This window comes from Rattus norvegicus, chromosome 5 (genome assembly GCF_021556685.1).
Source record: "Rattus norvegicus strain SHRSP/BbbUtx chromosome 5, alternate assembly SHRSP_T2T, whole genome shotgun sequence".
Lineage (NCBI taxonomy): Eukaryota > Metazoa > Chordata > Mammalia > Rodentia > Muridae > Rattus > Rattus norvegicus.
The window spans coordinates 12,859,494-12,880,000 of NC_141538.1; the positions used below are offsets into that span (position 1 = coordinate 12,859,494).

General features: G+C 41.4%; 1 protein-coding gene across 5 annotated transcripts in view; it reads right to left on the reverse strand.

Annotated features, from left to right (window-relative positions):
* The window catches only part of C5h8orf34 (similar to human chromosome 8 open reading frame 34), a 529,514-nt gene that overhangs the window by 336,603 nt on the left and 172,404 nt on the right, over positions 1-20,507 (reverse strand). For all 5 annotated transcript variants that reach the window (NM_001109259.2, XM_087550403.1, XM_087550402.1 and 2 more), the window contains 1 exon segment: positions 18,601-18,629. In NM_001109259.2, the coding sequence (NP_001102729.2) occupies positions 18,601-18,629 (29 nt within the window).

The following is a 20,507-nucleotide window of genomic DNA, read 5'->3' on the forward strand; positions in this document are numbered from 1 at the left end:
GAATAGCTGAGAAACCGAATAGCTAAAATGCCGAAATAGCTAAAGAAATGTTCAACATCTTTAGTCATAAGGGAAATGCAAATCAAAACAACCCTGAGATTTCACCTCACACCAGTGAGAATGGCTAAGATCAAAAACGCAGGTGACAGCAAATGCTGGAGAGGATGCGGAGAAAGAGAAACACTCCTCCATTGTTGGTGGGATTTCAGACTGGTACAACCATTCTAGAAATCAGTCTGGAGGTTCCTCAGAAAATTGGACATTGAACTGCCTGAGGATCCAGCTATACCTCTCTTGGGCATATACCCAAAAGATGCCTCAACATATAAAAGAGACACGTGCTCCACTATGTTCATTGCAGCCTTATTTATAATAGCCAGAAACTGGAAAGAATCCAGATGCCCTTCAACAGAGGAATGGATACAGAAAATGTGGTACATCTACACAATGGAATATTACTCAGCTATCAAAAACAACGACTTTATGGAATTCGTAGGCAAATGGTTGGAACTGGAAAATATCATCCTGAGTGAGGTAACCCAATCACAGAAAAACACACATGGTATGCACTCATTGATAAGTGGCTATTAGCCCAAATGCTTGAATTACCCTTGATGCCTAGAATAAATGAAGCTCAAGACGGATGATCAAAATGTGAATGCTTCACTCCTTCTTTAAAAGGGGAACAAGAATACCCTTGGCAGGGAATAGAGAGGCAAAGATTAAAACAGAGACTGAAGGAACACCCATTCAGAGCCTGCCCCACATGTGGCCCATACATATACAGCCACCCAATTAGACAAGATGGATGAAGCAAAGAAGTGCAGGCTGACAGGAACCGGATGTAGATCTCTCCTGAGAGACACAGCCAGAATACAGCAAATACAGAGGCGAATGCCAGCAGCAAACCACTGAACTGAGAATAGGACCCCCGTTGAAGGAATCAGAGAAGGAACTGGAAGAGGTTGAAGGGGCTCGAGACCCCTTATGAACAACAATGCTAAGCAACCAGAGCTTCCAGGGACTAAACCACTACCTAAAGACTATACATGGACTGACTCTGGACTCTGACCTCATAGGAAGCAATGAATATCCTAGTAAGAGCACCAGTGGAAGGGGAAGCCCTGGGTCCTGCTAAGACTGAACCCCCAGTGAACTAGATTGTTGGGGGGAGGACGGCAATGGGGGGAGGGGAACACCAATAAAGAAGGGGAGGCGGAGGGATTAGGGGGATGTTTGCCCGGAAACCGGGAAAGGGAATAACACTCGAAAAGTAAGTAAGAAATACTCAAGTTAATAATAAAAAAAAAAGAACACAATCATATCTTCTGCAAATAGTAAAAAAAAAAAAAAAAAAAGACTGTGAGTGTTGTCTTTAACCATTTGACCACTAAGAATCCAAAGGTGCCTAACTATGCTGTCTGTTCTTAGAGCATGTTCCTTGTGGGAAAATAGGATGGCTGGCTCTAAATACATGCTGTGATAAATTCCTGATTATTTATGCCACAACCTGAAGTGCATTTATGTTCACTTGCCCTAGAATATAAAAAAATATACAGTTAAAACACAAGGTATTAAATTTGCTTTAAAATTATGCAGAGTACTTACTGGTCGTAAAGTATTTAAAATCCTGCAGGAGCACCTGCATCCCTGCTCTCTTCTCCATCATGAACCCCACCTTTTCCCTTATTCTACACACAATACGAAACGCATGGCACATCTTGTAGCAGTGTTCTGGTGTGAAGATGTGTGTACGCTTTCATTATACTTCCTCAATGAATAGTATAAGCACACTTGATCACCTTGACTTTTCATTTAAGCAGATAGTCAAGGACCACTTCATAATATATATTCTTTCATTCTTATGGACAAATAATCCTGTGCTCTAAAATACATTCAGTATTATTTCAATGTAGTCTTGACTTTTGCTACTCTTCAGCTTCTAAAGTATAAGTCTCTTCATATTTTGCCAGTATGTCTTTTAATTAGACTGGCGATTTGCATGAGAATGGTCCTTACAGACCCATATGTTTGAATACTTGGTCCCTGGTTGGTGGAACTCTTTGGGAAGGATTACACAAATGTCACTAGAGACAGGATTTGATGGTTAAAGACTTGCACTATTCCTACTATGTTCTCTCTCTCATATGTATATGTATATGATATGTATGAAATGCATATCATATGTATGATATATTTATGATATGTATGATATACATACATATCAGTTTCCTGATTTCAATTAAGATGTGGGACTTGGTTTGCTCTTCTATCATGGACTCTAACCCTCTTAAAACATAAGACCAATTAAGTGCTTTCTCTTCTCTTACCAGTTGCTAGGTGTTCTGTCACAGCAATGGAAAAATAACTCACCATAGGAAAAAGATAAATTCATCAACGAACAGTGCACATCAAATATTTAAGATATTGCAACCTTTTCCTGCACAGTGTTTGTATAGTTTCACACTCTCACCAGCAGTGTGTCCATGTGCCTGTTTGCCAGAGCCTCATCCAAATAGCATTTTGACAAACGTTGTGGTTAAGTCTGATAAAAATACATTAGTATTTGCATTGTAGCAATCATTGTTTTATATAGCTCACAAGGACAATTTTTCTGTTAACAAACTCCTCATTTGCTTCATTTATAACGCAAATGTATATCTTAGTCTGTTTAGTTTACTTACTGAGATTTATATTCTGTCTGTGTGTGTCTGAGTGAGTGTTACACATACACTGTGCACAGGCAGTTCCTAGGTGCTGGAGTTACAGGCGTTTCTGAGATATGGCATATCACCTGGGTGATGGGTTCTGAATTCTTGTCCTCATGTTTATGTATTGAGTGCTCTCAACCACTAAGCCATCTCTTGAGTTCCTGGTCTCTGTTTTAAGAGCCTTCCCCCTCTCCCACACTCAAAGGTATTAAGCTTTGTTTGTGACTTAAATATAAAATTTTTTCCTTGAAAATTGTTTCCTCATCTCACCTTTGAGGCACAGGTTTTTAAAAATAAAAATGGGCAAGAACCTTAATTGCAAGCGTGCAATAAACTATACATGATTATTTCCCCTACTGTTAGAGCAAGTTATTCGTTAAAAACCAAACATATATCACCATAGCACATAAAACAGATATAGCTATAGATTCTTGTCCTCTACTGCCTCAAATATTACATAATGCATATGCGTCTAAACATGACTCGACAAGAGATTCTGGAACATGGAAGGAATTAGGACACGGGATCAATAGCAGTTTATTTATTCAGGGGTTGTTTGGGTGTATGTGTATGTGTGAGTGGCTGCGTGTATATAAGTGTACTGTGTGTGTGCCTGAAGGTTGCAGAGGCCAGAAGATGGCATCAGATTCCCTGGAACTGGAGTTTCAGGCAGTTATGAGCCACCATGTAAGATTCTGAATACTAAAGCAGGGGTTTCTGCAGGAGTAGCCCATACCCTCAACTGCCGAGCCACTGCTCCAGCTCTGGATCACAACAATTAAAATACACTCTGCTGATGCAGAAAAATTGAGAAAAATCTCTCCAAAGAGTGACAGAAATAAGCACAAAACTTTAAAATTCCCTTCCTGGGAAAAAAATTAACAGGAAGTCATCTGGGGAAAGATGTCCTTATTTCTAAGGCAATGTCTCCCCTTTTACGGTGCACCTTTTGTGAAGCAGCATCCAGTGGCCCATGGTGCATTCTGTCAGTAATGGTGTTAGATCCCTGTTACCGGTTTAGTCAGTCTGAAATAATTTTAAAAATTTCTCTTATGAGTTGTTAGCATTTTAAGATGGCAAGACAATATATAGTAAAATTACTTGGAGTTGAATGCTATTCAAATCTGAGTTTTCTTTTTTTTTTTTTTATTAACTTGAGTATTTCTTATATACATTTCGAGTGTTATTCCCTTTCCCGGTTTCCAGGCAAACATCCCCCTCCCCCCTCCCCTTCCTTATGGGTGTTCCCTTCCCAACCCTTCCCCCATTGCCGCCCTCCCCCCACCAGTCTAGTTCACTGGGGGTTCAGTCTTAGCAGGACCCAGGGCTTCCCCTTCCACTGGTGCTCTTACTAGGATATTCATTGCTACCTATGGGGTCAGAGTCCAGGGTCAGTCCATGTATAGTCTTTAGGTAGTGGCTTAGTCCCTGGAAGCTCTGGTTGCTTGACATTGTTGTACATATGGGGTCTCGAGCCCCTTCAAGCTCTTCCAGTTCTTTCTCTGATTCCTTCAACGGGGGACCTCTTCTCAGTTCAGTGGTTTGCTGCTGGCATTCGCCTCTGTATTTGCTGTATTCTGGCTGTGTCTCTCAGGAGCGATCTACATCCGGCTCCTGCCGGTCTGCACTTCTTTGCTTCATCCATTGTCTAATTGGGTGGCTGTATATGTATGGGCCACATGTGGGGCAGGCTCTGAATGGGTGTTCCTTCAGTCTCTGTTTTAATCTTTGCCTCTCTCTTCCCTGCCAAGGGTATTCTTTTTCCTCATTTAAAGAAGCAGTGAAGCATTCACATTTTGATCATCCCTCTTGAGTTTCGTTTGTTCTAGGGATCTAGGGTAATTCAAGCATTTGGGCTAATAGCCACTTATCAATGAGTGCATACCATGTATGTCTTTCTGTGATTGGGTTAGCTCACTCAGGATGATATTTTCCAGTTCCAACCATTTGCCTACGAATTTCATAAAGTCGTTGTTTTTGATAGCTGAGTAATATTCCATTGTGTAGATGTACCACATTTTCTGTATCCATTCCTCTGTTGAAGGGCATCTGGGTTCTTTCCAGTTTCTGGCTATTATAAATAAGGCTGCAATGAACATAGTGGAGCACGTGTCTCTTTTATATGTTGAGGCATCTTTTGGGTATATGCCCAAGAGAGGTATAGCTGGATCCTCAGGCAGTTCAATGTCCAATTTTCTGAGGAACCTCCAGACTGATTTCCAGAATGGTTGTACCAGTCTGCAATCCCACCAACAATGGAGGAGTGTTCCGCTTTCTCCACATCCTCGCCAGCATCTGCTGTCACCTGAGTTTTTGATCTTAGCCATTCTCACTGGTGTGAGGTGAAATCTCAGGGTTGTTTTGATTTGCATTTCCCTTATGACTAAAGATGTTGAACATTTCTTTAGGTGTTTCTCAGCCATTCGGCATTTCTCAGCTGTGAATTGTTTGTTTAGCTCTGAACCCCATTTTTTAATAGAGTTATTTGTCTCCCTGCGGTCTAACTTCTTGAGTTCTTTGTATATTTTGGATATAAGGCCTCTATCTGTTGTAGGATTGGTAAAGATCTTTTCCCAATCAGTTGGTTACCATTTTGTCCTAACCAGAGTGTCCTTTGCCTTACAGAAGCTTTGCAGTTTTATGAGATCCCATTTGTCGATTCTTGATCTTAGAGCATAAGCCATTGGTGTTTTGTTCAGGAAATTTTTTCCAGTGCCAATGTGTTCCAGATGCTTTCCTAGTTTTTCTTCTATTAGTTTGAGTGTGTCTGGTTTGATGTGGAGGTCCTTGATCCACTTGGACTTAAGCTTTGTACAGGGTGATAAGCATGGATCGATCTGCATTCTTCTACATGTTGACCTCCAGTTGAACCAGCACCATTTGCTGAAAATGCTATCTTTTTTCCATTGGATGGTTTTGGCTCCTTTGTCAAAAATCAAGTGACCATAGGTGTGTGGGTTCATTTCTGGGTCTTCAATTCTATTCCATTGGTCTATCTGTCTGTCTCTGTACCAATACCATGCAGTTTTTATCACTATTGCTCTGTAATACTGCTTGAGTTCAGGGATAGTGATTCCCCCTGAAGTCCTTTTATTGTTGAGGATAGCTTTAGCTATCCTGGGTTTTTTGTTATTCCAGATGAATTTGCAAATTGTTCTGTCCAACTCTTTGAAGAATTGGATTGGTATTTTGATGGGGATTGCATTGAATCTGTAGATTGCTTTTGGTAAAATGGCCATTTTTACTATATTAATCCTGCCAATCCATGAGCATGGGAGATCTTTCCATCTTCTGAGGTCTTCTTCAATTTCTTTCCTCAGTGTCTTGAAGTTCTTATTGTACAGATCTTTTACTTGCTTGGTTAAAGTCACACCGAGGTACTTTATATTATTTGGGTCTATTATGAAGGGTGTCGTTTCCCTAATTTCTTTCTCGGCTTGTTTCTCTTTTGTATAGAGGAAGGCAACTGATTTATTTGCGTTAATTTTATACCCAGCCACTTTGCTGAAGTTGTTTATCAGCTTTAGTAGTTCTCTGGTGGAACTTTTGGGATCACTTAAATATACTATCATATCATCTGCAAATAGTGATATTTTGACCTCTTCTTTTCCGATCTGTATCCCTTTGATCTCCTTTTGTTGTCTGATTGCTCTGGCTAGAACTTCAAGAACTATATTGAATAAGTAGGGAGAGAGTGGGCAGCCTTGTCTAGTCCCTGATTTTAGTGGGATTGCTTCAAGTTTCTCTCCATTTAGTTTAATGTTAGCAACTGGTTTGCTGTATATGGCTTTTACTATGTTTAGGTATAGGCCTTGAATTCCTATTCTTTCCAGGACTTTTATCATGAAGGGGTGTTGAATTTTGTCAAATGCTTTCTCAGCATCTAATGAAATGATCATGTGGTTCTGTCCTTTCAGTTTGTTTATATAATGGATCACGTTGATGGTTTTCTGTATATTAAACCATCCCTGCATGCCTGGGATGAAGCCTACTTGATCATGGTGGATGATTGTTTTGATGTGCTCTTGAATTCGGTTTGGCAGAATTTTATTGAGTATTTTTGCGTCGATATTCATAAGGGAAATTGGTCTGAAGTTCTCTTTCTTTGTTGTGTCTTTGTGTGGTTTAGGTATAAGAGTAATTGTGGCTTCGTAGAAGGTATTCGGTAGTGATCCATCTGTCTCAATTTTGTGGAATTGTTTGGATAATATTGGTATGAGGTCTTCTATGAAGGTTTGATAGAATTCTGCACTAAACCCGTCTGGACCTGGGATCTTTTTGGTTGGGAGACCTTTAATGACTGCTTCTATTTCCTTAGGAGTTATGGGGTTGTTTAACTGGTTTATCTGTTCCTGATTTAACTTCGATACCTGGTATCTGTCTAGGAAATTGTCCATTTCCTGAAGATTTTCAAGTTTTGTTGAATATAGGTTTTTATAGTAAGATCTGATGATTTTTTGAATTTCCTCTGAATCTGTAGTCATGTCTCCCTTTTCATTTCTGATTTTGTTAATTTGGACGCACTCTCTGTGTCCTCTCGTTAGTCTGGCTAAGGGTTTATCTATCTTGTTGATTTTCTCAAAGAACCAACTTTTGGTTCTGTTGATTCTTTCTATGGTCCTTTTTGTTTCTACTTGGTTGATTTCAGCTCTTAGTTTGATTATTTCCTGCCTTCTACTCCTCCTGGGTGTATTTGCTTCTTTTTGTTCTAGAGCTTTTAGGTGTGCTGTCAAGCTGCTGACATATGCTCTTTCCTGTTTCTTTCTGCAGGCACTCAGCGCTATGAGTTTTCCTCTTAGCACAGCTTTCATTGTGTCCCATAAGTTTGGGTATGTTGTACCTTCATTTTCATTAAATTCTAAAAAGTGTTTAATTCCTTTCTTTATTTCTTCCTTGACCAGGTTATCATTGAGTAGAGCATTGTTCAATTTCCACGTATATGTGGGCATTCTTCCCTTATTGTTATTGAAGACCAGTTTTAGGCCGTGGTGGTCCGATAGCATGCATGGGATTATTTCTATCTTTGTGTACCTGTTGAGGCCCGTTTTTTTTTTGTTTTTGCTGTGTAATGATGTGATTTGTTTATTTAAAATGATTTTCCTCCCAAGTTGCCCAATGATTTAGGTTTTCTTTTACTTTCATCTCAAACAATCAACACACTTCCTGTATTTTATTTTCACCAGGTATGCTATTTTAACATTACATTAACAGCAGAGTCCAATATGTTGACCAGTGAGTAGAACAGATTTAAATCAGACCCTTGGCAGCTATGGTGTCGCTCCCAGATCCTAAGGATTTTGGTAATGGTGGATGCTCTGTCAGGCCCTGCCTCCAATCTGCAAGACTTCAGCACCACACATCTCCACTCAAGCCCTCTTGTTGTCTTTATGTAAATCCATGAGACTATTCCCTGTAATTATCATATACTTTTGTTTATGTTCTCCAGAACAAAACCTGGTCTTACTCTATGGCCCAGACAGGCTTCAAAGTCACTCTGAAACCACACATGCCTCAAGCTTGTAGTATTCTTCCTGAGGCCCGTTTTTTGACCAATTATATGGTCAATTTTGGAGAAAGTACCATGAGGAGCTGAGAAGAAGGTATATCCTTTTGCTTTAGGATAGAATGTTCTATAAATATCCGTTAAGTCCATTTGGCTCATGACTTCTCTTTGTCTGTCGACATCACTGTTTAATTTCTGTTTCCATGATCTGTCCATTGATGAGAGTGGGGTGTTGAAATCTCCCACTATTATTGTGTGAGGTGCAATGTGTGTTTTGAGCTTTAGTAAGGTTTCTTTTACGTATGTAGGTGCCCTTGTATTTGGGGCATAGATATTTAGGATTGAGAGTTCATCTTGGTGGATTTTTCCTTTGATGAATATGAAGTGTCCTTCCTTATCTTTTTTGATGACTTTTAGTTGGAAATTGATTTTATTTGATATTAGAATGGCTACCCCAACTTGCTTCTTCTGACCATTTGCTTGGAAAGTTGTTTTCCAGCCTTTCACTCTGAGGTAGTGTCTGTCTTTGTCTCTGAGGTGTGTTTCCTGTAGGCAACAGAATGCAGGGTCCTCGTTGCATATCCAGTTTGTTAATCTATTTCTTTTTATTGGGGAGTTGAGGCCATTGATGTTGAGAGATATTAAGGAATAGTGATTATTGCTTCCCGTTGTATTCATATTTGGATGTGAGGTTATGTTTGTGTGCTTTCACTCTCTTTGTTTTGTTGCCAAGACGATTAGTTTCTTGCTTCCTCTAGGGTATAGCTTGCCTCCTTATGTTGGGCTTTACCATTTATTATCCTTTGTAGTGCTGGATTTGTAGAAAGATATTGTGTAAATTTGGTTTTGTCATGGAATATCTTGGTTTCTCCATCTATGTTAATTGAGAGTTTTGCAGGATACAGTAACCTGGGCTGGCATTTGTGTTCTCTTAGGGTCTGTATGACATCAGTCCAGGATCTTCTGGCCTTCATAGTTTCTAGCGAGAAGTCTGGTGTGATTCTGATAGGTCTGCCTTTATATGTTACTTGACCTTTTTCCCTTACTGCTTTTAATATTCTTTCTTTATTTTGTGCGTTTGGTGTTTTGACAATTATGTGACGGGAGGTGTTTCTTTTCTGGTCCAATCTATTTGGAGTTCTGTAGGCTTCTTGTATATCTATGGGTATCTGTTTTTTTAGGTTAGGGAAGTTTTCTTCTATGATTTTGTTGAAGATATTTACTGATCCTTTGAGCTGGGAGTCTTCACTCTCTTCTATACCTATTATCCTTAGGTTTGATCTTCTCATTGAGTCCTAGATTTCCTGTATGTTTTGGACCAGTAGCTTTTTCTGCTTTACATTATCTTTGACAGTTGTGTCAATGATTTCTATGGAATCTTCTGCTCCTGAGATTCTCTCTTCCATCTCTTGTATTCTGTTGGTGAAGCTTGTATCTACAGCTCCTTGTCTCTTCTTTTGATTTTCTATATCCAGGGTTGTTTCCATGTGTTCTTTCTTGATTGCTTCTATTTCCATTTTTAATTTCTTCAACTGTTTGATTGTGTTTTCCTGGAATTCTTGCAGGGATTTTTGCGATTCCTCTCTGTAGGCTTCTACTTGTTTATTAATGTTTTCCTGTGTTTCCCTAAGGGAGTTCTTCACGTCTTTCTTGAAGTCCTCCAGCATCATGATCAAATATGATTTTGAAACTAGATCTTGCTTTTCTGGTGTGTTTGGATATTCCATGTTTGTTTTGGTGGGAGAATTGGGCTCCGATGATGCCATGTAGTCTTGGTTTCTGTTGCTTGTGTTCCTGCGCTTGCCTCTCGCCATCAGATTATCTCTAGTGTTACTTTGTTCTGCTATTTCTGACAGTGGCTAGACTCTCCTATAAGCCTGTGTGTCAGGAGTGCTGTAGACTTGATTTCCTCTTTTTCAGTCAGTTATGGGGACAGAGTGTTCTGCTTTCGGGCGTGTAGTTTTTCCTCTCTACAGGTCTTCAGCTGTTCCTGTGGGCCTGTGTCTTGAGTTCACCAGGCAGCTTTCTTGCAGCAGAAAAGTTGGTCTTACCTGTGGTCCCGAGGCTCAAGTTCGCTCGAGGGGTGCTGCCCACGGGCTCTTTGCGGCGGCAGCAACCAGGAAGACCTGTGCCGCCCCTTCCCGGAGCTCATGCAGCCTCAGGAGTGCCCACCTGACCAGGCGGTGAGGTCTCTTTCCCACGGGGTCTGGGAGCAGAGAGCTGCTGCGGGCCGGGATCCGCGAGTGTGGGACTTCCGGTAAACACAGGACGTGCCTGGTTCTAGAGGAATTCTGCCTCTGTGTGTCCCGATTTCACCAGGCAGCTTTCTTGCAGCAGACAAGTTGGTCTTACCTGTGGTCCCGAGGCTCAAGTTTGCTCGCGGGGTGCTGCCCACGGGCTCTCTGTGGCGGCAGCAACCAGGAAGACCTGTGCCGCCCCTTCCGGGAGCTTCAGTGCACCAGGGTTCCAGATGGCCTTTGGTGTTTTCCTCTGGCGTCTGAGATGTATGTACAGAGAGCAGTCTCTTCTGGTTTCCCAGGCTTGTCTGCCTCTCGGAAGGTTTAGCTCTCCCTCCCACGGGATTTGGGTGCAGAGGACTGTTTATCCGGTCAGTTTCCTTCAGGTTCCAGCGGTGTCTCAGGCAGGGGTCCTGCCGCTCCTGGGCCCTCCCCCACGGGAGCCCAGAGGCCTTATACAGTTTCCTCTTGGGCCAGGGATGTGGGCAGGGGTGGGCAGTGTTGGTGGTCTCTTCCGCTCTGCAGCCTCAGGAGTGCCCACCTGCCCAGGCGGTCGGGTCTCTCTCCCACCCAAATCTGAGTTTTCAAATATGTGTTTCACATTTGTAAAACTTTTCCAGCTGACATACTCTTAACTATTCATATGAGGCCTATTATCAGAGCCTTCTCACAGGGCCATTGTCGGCATGAGAAAATGTACTTTAAAACACAAAGGTCATCTCACTATATACATTTTAATGATTTCTTTAGTACTTTTATTTATGAGTATGCATATTGGGGTATGCACATGTGAGCATAGGTGCCCGGGAGGCCAGATGTTTTAGATCCTGGCACGAATGCTGCCAACGAAACTCTGGTCATGTGGAAAAGCAATGCATGCTCTTCTCCCACTGAGTTATCTCTCTATCCCCATCACCACCAGAATGCATACATATCTAATTTCTCCTATTAAAACATTGTTTGTGAGACACCATCTGTGCCGGTTAATTAGTTTGTTTTTGTTAACTTGATGTAAGAAAAGGCCATCTGGGAAGAAGAGACCTCAGTTGATAAAATGCCCCACAAAACTGGCCTGTGGGTAAGTCTCAGGGGATTTTTTTTTTGATTGACAATGTGGGAGGTCCCAGCTCACAGTCAGTAGCATGAGCCTAGTGTAGGCAGATTTGAGTTGTATGAAAAGTAGGTTGGTTGAGTGGGGCAAGCCAGTAGGCAGTATCCTCTATGGCTTCTGCATCAGTTCCTCCTCAAGGCTGATGGGCTGTTGCCTCAAAATATGAGTTCCTTTTGGTCATGTTTTCTGTAGCAATAGAAACCTAATTAGGACTTAGGACATAATCATAACTCTCCCTTGGTTCCTACACCATAATAACCAATAATAATCTTGATGTGGAAGCAAAGGAGATAAAACTAAGATATCCCAAAGGGTATTTCCACCACTGGTAAAAGTTCAGATCTCAAAAACATGACATCACTGTTCAGACTGCAGGGTCAGGAATCAGGACCTGCTTGCTCTGTGACTCACTCCGTAAAATAACTGAATTAAGATGTCTTGGTGGTGAGAAGAGCGACAAAATGTTATAAAATGTAGACTTTAAGTATGATAAATAACTTTTTAAGAAGCTACTTATCCAGCGACTGTTTACCAAAAGCTTAGTTAATGCAAGTCTGCAGAGGTAAGTAGTCGGAGGACCCAGGTTCTGAGTGCTTTCTTTGTCTCCAGACAGTGCTGAGCTCACTACACAGACATCCAGCATGGACTGTAGAAGAGAAATTGTATCAAGGTTTTAGTTCCAGTTTCCTTTCTTGATGTGAAACCAAAGGAGATAAAACTAAGATATCCCAAAAGCAATATCCTTCCACTGTGGTAAGAGTTCAGATCTCAACAACACGGCATCAATGTTAGGACTGCAGACTCTCGGAGAAACAGCACCTGCTTGCTCCACATCTCAGCACTGCTCTGTGCCCAACACCTACTCTGTGCCCCACCCATGCTGTGCCACACTCCTGTTCTGTGTCCCACCCCTATTCTGTGTCCCACCCCTGCTCTGTGCCCCACCTCTGCTCTTTATCTCACCCCTGCTCTGTGCCTCACCCCTGCTCCTAGTCCAACCCATTCGATGTGCAACCTTCAGTAAACTCATTAACTTCTCTGCATGTGTCTCACCTACCAACAGTCTATCATTTCACAGTTAGAGAATAAGAAACGAGTTTATGCGGGCAGATAATTCTGAGCATCGTCTGATACAGATCAAGTGAGCCAAGTGAAATGGCATAACCTATGTGAAGTGCTTAACCAACATCTAACCTCTAACAGGTACCGAATAGGACATTACTATTTATTATGATCATCATCGTGATTGTGCATCTACTTAAATATTCATGGACGAGGGATTCAAGACCAGCAGTAGTTCTGATGACTTTTCTGAGTGCTGTGTAGTTGCTCTAAAGTTCTTTTTCCTTGAGAACATCGTAAGGCACATTCTATGCTGTGCTGTTAGTAACTCCAGTGAAGTTTTTCTTACTGAAAGTTGCTCATGTTTCATGGTACATCTGGGTCTGTGCAAATTTTTCTAAGTGCTACTATGAAAATAATGATCTTGCACATGGAATGACCAGTTAATAACACATTTGCGGCACCATTCAGTCATGTTGAATATATTCATTATTGTGTCGCCAATCACCAAGCAAACTCAGTTTGTGAAGAGAAGTTTTCAGTGGGCAAGAACCTAGTCTTGACAACTGCCCTTGTACGTCTGTGTCTATAAATGTGACTGCTAAATACAGCACAGGGGAATCCATGTAACGTTAGCTTCTGTGACTGGCTTCTTTCACTTAGCACAAGTGCCTACAAGCTCATTCATGCTGTGCATGTCACAATGCATCATCCTTTTGATTGTTGAATAATATTCCACAATATTTTCTATTTCCCACTGAGGACCACTTGGGTTGCTCTCATGTCCTGGTGAGCAATGGCACTGTGAACACAGATATGGGAGCACCTCTCACTGATCTTTTTTTCTGCTTCTTTTGGATGTGTATTTATAGGTGAGGTTTCTTTATCACACGCCATCTTCATTCCTATCTGCTAGTAGAGCAAAATATCTTAAACTAGGTAATTTGCAAATAATAGAAATGTATTTCCCATGGCTCTAGAGGGTAGAACGCTAAGATCAAGGTGCCCAGAGTCTCTGATAAACGTATACTCTATTACATGTTGCAGTGTCACAGGATAAAAATGATGAATACCATGTCCTCACATGGGAGAGGACAGAGGAAGGGTCAAGCAGGTCACCAAAGCCTTTGACTGGGGAGCTAATGCCACTGAGTGGTGCCTCCTGGCACAGTCACTGAAACAGCATCGCCATGTGATATTAGCAAGTTTAATACTTTGCCCATTAACTTTCAATGTGAATTTTGAAAGGACACAAACGTGAAAAGCGCAGCATATGGTGAGCTTGTTTTTAATTACTTGAAGAACTGCCAAACTGTTTTCCATAGCGGCCGTTTCGTTTTATATTCCCACCCAAACTCTGGCATATGGTAATTATACTTTTAATTACTTAAAGATCTGCATAGTTCCTGTTCTCTTTCATATTCCCACCAACAATGATGTACAGAGTCCTGAATTCTCCATGTCTTCACTGACACTCAACCCTTGCCGTCTTCTGTCTGTGGTAGGAACTAAGCTTTGGAAGGTAATGGCACACTGTGGCTTTGCTTTGAGTTCTTCCAATGGACAGTGACATTCTGCATCGATTCTTATCACTTGCCCAATTTTAACCCAATTGTCTGCTTTGTGTTATTGGGCTTTGGGGATTCTTCACATATTTTGAAGGTCACTTTTGACCAGGTGTATGATTTTTTAAATTTTCTCCCTCCCTACAAGCAGCCCTTTCACCCCATAACTTCATTCTTTGCTTTATGGTGTGTAAGGTTATTTTTTTGAGGATATTATTGAATCCATGACATGGCAAAGGATAAATGAAAGATGATTTTCTTAGGTCTGAGGGATCTTCCAACCTGATGGTTTGCTTTGATCTTGTGGGTGGTCGTGACAGTGACAGTGAGAGCCACAGTTCCCTTGTGTGGAGGAAAAGCACAGAAACTTGGTGCCACACTGTGTGGGAGGTCTGTCACTTGGTGCCACACTGTGTGGGAGGTCCAATCTTTGAAATGATTTTTTTCAAACATATTTTTAATATTTCATAATTTTGATATTTTAGCTGTGCATATAACTTATTTTCAAGGGGAAATTCATGACATTTTTAAAATCGTTGCCATCTAAATGAGGGATGATGAACCAGCATCTATAAATAACTCCTGGCAGGGGGCAGGATATGGTACATATTTAGAGTCAGTCCAGTGCTGATTGATATGCATGGTTTCCCACAATACCAGTCCTCTTTTTCAATGAGAAAACACAGACACCCATAGTTCAGATCAGAAGACCCACTTTCATGAAGTCACTGTGTGCTCTAAAGAAATAGTATGAGGTCAGATCACATCTTCAAGGGTGATGGACAGACAGAAACGTGGAGATAAATAAAATGTACTACTTAGATGCATTGTCTTATTGGCCCACTTAATCCTCTAGGCCTTGCTGAGTACAGTGTAGTAACTGAATAGCAGAGGAAAATTAAGCGTGGAGTACAGATGTGAGGCATACGATGGAGAATTAACTCTAGCCTTGGAAATATGTACACAGTTTGGCAGGCCTCAGAAGTTTCAAGACAAACTCCCAGCCAGATTGTGCCTATGTGAGTTACTTCTGCTGCCTCATCTTAGGTAAAGCCTCCTGGCATCAGAGACTGAGAAAACAGTTGATCTAGTGGATTTTTCCAAGTGAAAACTAGAAATGTGAGGGAAGCAAGAGACAAAAGAGAAGCTAGAAGACCATAGCTTAGTTGCTAGGGTGTTTGGTTGCCATGAAGGAAGCCTGGGCTTGATCCTAGCAATGCAAACTGGGTTTAGTGCTACACACCTGCATTGCTAAGGCTAGAGCTGTGGATGTGAAGGATCAGAAAGCCAAGGTTATACACAGCTTAAGAGAGTGAGTTCAGTCATCCTGTGCTATGTGCGAGCCAGTATCAGGATAGATAGATAGATAGATAGATAGATAGATAGATAGATGAATGATAGATGGATGGAGATAGATAGTAAGATAAGTATTCAGATTCCAGAAGGCACACCTGAACAGAAACACTTTCTCAGAACTTTGTAGTAGTTCTTTTTTAGAGGAAAGGATTTCTAATAAATGTACACACACACACACACACACACACACACACACACACACACTCACGCGCATGTGCATTCGTGCATGCGTGTCCTGGGGTGGGGGGAGAAGCCATGAATTTGAGGGAGGGAGAGGGCTAGATGGGAGTGAATTCAAGGAATCAGAGGAAAGGTAGACATTATTGTTGTATTAGAAATTCTTTCCGCTAAAAAAGAACTACTTTTAAATAAAAAAAATAAAAATTAAAAAATCTTGTATTTACAGGTATCTGAACTTGGGTCTTTTTCTGGGGATCAAGAAATTCAGAAGTGTGAGTTTTATGGCCACACGAGGGTGGTGTGGGACAAGCACTCTACTCAGTGATGCTCTCAGGGCTGGCAGAGGACCCAGGTCTTCTTGAAGGCCTGAGATCCTCTCCCACCCTTGAATATCAAATATCAATAGCACTGAGATTTTGTGAGCTTTCAGAAAGAGAAGTTACTTAGGACAATCGCTGGTGTTTCCCTCAATTGAAATTAACAGTAAATTTCCACGAAGTCTTCAGAAACAAGTATTAGGTAAACTGGTTAAAATGAGTATCATGTAGATTTGTGGATTGGACTACCTTCCCCTGCCTCCCTGCCTGGGCCTAGAACTAGGAAGTGGGTGAAGGACGTGCAGTGGAAGGCACCTGACCACTGCCAAGGCAGATCTCAGTCACCCCCTGAGATACAAAATCATTTCAGGAAAAAGAAACAAGTGGATCAGGACTGGACCTGAATAGGTTGCCTGCCTGTGGATTCAGTTTTCCCAGCTGGGTTGCCTTGTCTGGCCTCAGTGGGAGAGAATGTGTAGGGGGATGGGGGTGAGGACAGTGTTTGTTATACTCAGAGGGGGGCTCTCTCTTCTCAGAGGAGAAGGGAAGGGGGGATCTGTGTGAGGGCTATTTGGAGGAGGGGGGCTCCCAGTAGTGATATGCAAAGTGAATTGATAAATTAATTTTAAAAAGAGATTTTAAAAAAAGTGAGAAAGGTCGTTGAGCTTAGCAGTAAAGTACAGCAATGCTACCGCCACTCAGAGCACGGGAAACGGGGCGGAGCAGTGCAAGCCCCATGCATGGTGATTCAGTTGTGTAGAGGAGCATATGGGGGGAAAAGAAAAGAGAAATTTAAAAAGGCAGGAATTGTGAAGAGTGGACCATAGTGTCTTTGTATTTAAAGTGAAGGTAGACCAAAATGGTAAGAGATTAGAGTATTAAGATTTTGCAAATTGTAAGGATTTTTCATGGCCCAGGAAAGCAAAGAATGAGGGGTGCGGGGGTGGGGGTAGGGTGGGGGGGGGTGGCAGGGAGGGGGTGTAAGAGGGAGGAAGGGATGGGGAAAGAGAACTAAATATGATGGGCAAAGCTGGGAGAACACATCTGGCTCTCACTCCACTTGCTGTTCTACACAATCAAGGCCTAGTCTTGCAGTTACCACACACAGCTGTTCAACATAGCGATGGTTACTGCAGGAAACCATGTCAAAGAAAATATCCAGGCTTTGGGTTTTTTTTAGTGACTCAGGCAGACATTTTTAAAATATCAAAGTCATATTACTGTTAGAGATACTTTGTCTTGGTGCGAACACCACCACTTTTACTATTCTTTGCTCTTCTTAAATGTCTCAATCTAAAGAGAAATGCCTTTTCAGTGGTGGCTCTCTCCATGTCTTGCTTTCTAACTACATTTCTGATGCCAGATTTCTTCCATCCATAGATGAAAACTGCAGGATATTAAATGGACGCAGAGAGGAGAATGCAGCAGCTTCCAGATGTTCTCAGTATAACCGAAGTTTATAAGATGTGAAGACCTCTTCCTCAGTCATAGTTTGTTTTGGAAAATAAAGTATTTTCCATTGATATGTATTTTTGACAATGTAACAGCTTTGCTTGATACCACTTAAACATAATAAACACATAAAATTTTCTCTGTTTTTATTTCTCCCATGGTGCCTTTAGTGACTGCTGAAATACTGATGAGCTATGAAGGGTCCTCACTAAGGGACATTGGAAACTTAGATCCAGGTAATTCACAAGTGTGTTGTTTGAAGCAGATCCTCTATGAGCACCAACTGTACAAACGTGTTTAATAGACAGTAAGATAAACACAAGAAAAAGAACTCTTGATAACAGCCCCACCTGAACTGAGCCCTTCCTCAGTTTCCCCATTCACTGCAGCTTGAGCAGAAGCCAAGTTTTACAACTCAGGAGTTGCTGCCTGACTTCTGTGACTGCACAGCCCCCAGGAGCAGTGAGAACTACAGGTGTTACTGTGAGAATATGTATCCAATCTGGTACCCTTATTCACACTGCTCTCACCACCCCTGCAACTGTCACTGTGTTTCCGACCATCATCATATTCTGTTGGCATCTTGGAAAGCTAAATCATGCAAACAACAACCATTAATGTGGAAGGGCAGGAATAGAAAATGTCAAGTTCCTTCCATATCATCACCATCACCATTATCACTATGGTTACCACCATCACGATGAGATTCCCATCAACATCATTACCATCATCACTATAGATACCACCATTACCACCACTGTCATCATCGTTGTTATCATCATCATCAACATCATCAACAACAACAACATCAACAACAGCAACATCATCATTACTAGATATAGCCAGATAAAAATAATAGACATGGTGTCACTAGTTTTTCATTTTTTTTGTAATTATTTGGTGATTATATTTAGTCTAAGCAAATTTTACAGGCCTTGATTCAAAGAGTAGATGCTATATATTTTTCATTAAGGATAATCAAACTATCAAAATATTAACACCAAATGAACTATCTTGATCATTTTGCATGTTTCAGAAAAAATAGTTGAGAGGTTGATTCAAACTTAAGTCCTGCATTTGATCATTAGGCACAGAGCTCAGCTTACCTTATCAAGTTCATCTGATGTCGCAATACCTGGGATTCAAAAGAGATTTACAAGATAGGTTTAGAAGCAATTCTTGATAACTTCATGCTACAGACAACAAAAATTCTAGTCATAACTCTAGTGTGTTATCTATTCAACGTTATGAGTTGGCTCTTTGAAAAAAAAAAGCTATGTTCATCCTACTTATGAAAGCAAATTAGGAAATAAAGTCGAGGTGACTGCCAAGACCTGTCTGTCCTTCTAAAGGAGGGAAAGCAAGCAAGCCTGTGTTGCCTGAGGTCCTCCTTGGAGTCAGAGACATCACAGAGATGCTTATCAATCCATCCACCCTCCCCGACACTTTCATTGCTTTTGTCTCCTTCCTTCCTTCCTTCAAGACTTCCTTCTTTCTTTCTCTCCTCTTAAAATGTTGTGGGTTCTTTTCTACTTTTTGTCTGTACTTCCCACCTTCCCAGAATCCTCTCAAAGAGGTTCTTTTCTTGAGGAAGCATTTACTTCATACTGAGTATGAGTCCTTTCTACTAACTCACACCAACAAGTTTGCTTCTCTGCAAGATCATTTCCTTTGACATTTCAATAGCACCCTTCCTGATCCATTTTTTTTTTATATGTTATGATAGCATGCCACGTTAGGGCTGGGAAGAGTCTCCATGACTGGGCACCCAACTCACATTTTGGGCAGGTGGAAGAAATGAGCTAATGTCCAGTCAGATGAAGAAGGATCAGGAGAAACACTGAAGTTTAAAGTGCAAGGGAACAGAAGAGTGTCAGAGTGGGATTTGAAACTTAAGGTCAGTAGAACCCAAGGGCAAACAGGAAGCAGCTGAACCAGACAGCAGAACCAGAAGAAAGAAAAGAAACCTGACCAAGAGTGCCAGAGTATTCAGTTGCTCCTCCTAGAGACCCAGCAGAACCTGCAGAAGGTATGCAGTCTGCCCCACCAGTTCCCACACAATCGATACCAGCCTCGGAAATCACTCATACACGGGAGAATACCATGCACTTCCTCATCTCAGTAACTGGCTCCATTCTTCTTGTTGTAGATAAAATTAACATGTATCATACCTGAAAACATATTCTTCATAACCACAGTCCATGGTATTCTTTTAATAAGAGTCGTTGGTGAGGATAGGGAGATACCTCCATTGATAAAATGTTTGCTATGAAAGTATGAAGACCGGATATCAGAACCTAGGCTCCTATATAAAAATATAGGCATAGCTTTGGACACCCATAATAGCAGTATGGGAGAGCAGAGTCAGGAGGATCCCTGGAGATTGCTGGTCAGCCAATCTAGCAGAGTTGACTAGATCCAAATTCAATGAGAGACCTTATCTCAAAAAACCAAGCAGAAGCCATTAAGAAATGTATCCTATGTTGACCTCTAGCTTCCAAACACATGGGAATACACCCCCCCCACACACACAAATTATTGATGATGACTAATACTTTAATTTTTGGAATGGAAGATATAGGTAATCATTAAAGAGCATTAGCAGGTGCTCTAGAGAACTGAGTTCAGTCCCCAGGATCCTTATGGTGATTTATAACTATCTGTGATTCCGTTTCCAGGGGATAGACTGCCTTCTTCTAGCCTCTGTGGGTACTGGGCATATGGTGCACATGTATACATTCAAGGAAAACACTTATGAGCATAAAATATAGTAATTTGTCACTGTGCTGAAAGATAGTCTAGCTTCCGGTTTAGGGAGGAGGTTGGTTAGTGAAGGAGAAAACTCCACAGGGAACCAGCTTGGGAGCTGCTGTGCCATGGTAGAGAGTGTTTGACCATCAGGAGGAGGTGGCAAATCAGATATGTCAAAGCTTTCTGGACAATTATAGATAGTTCTGTAGGCTTAGCATGCATCATACCTTTACAAGGCTTGGTCTTTTAAAAACATAGAATT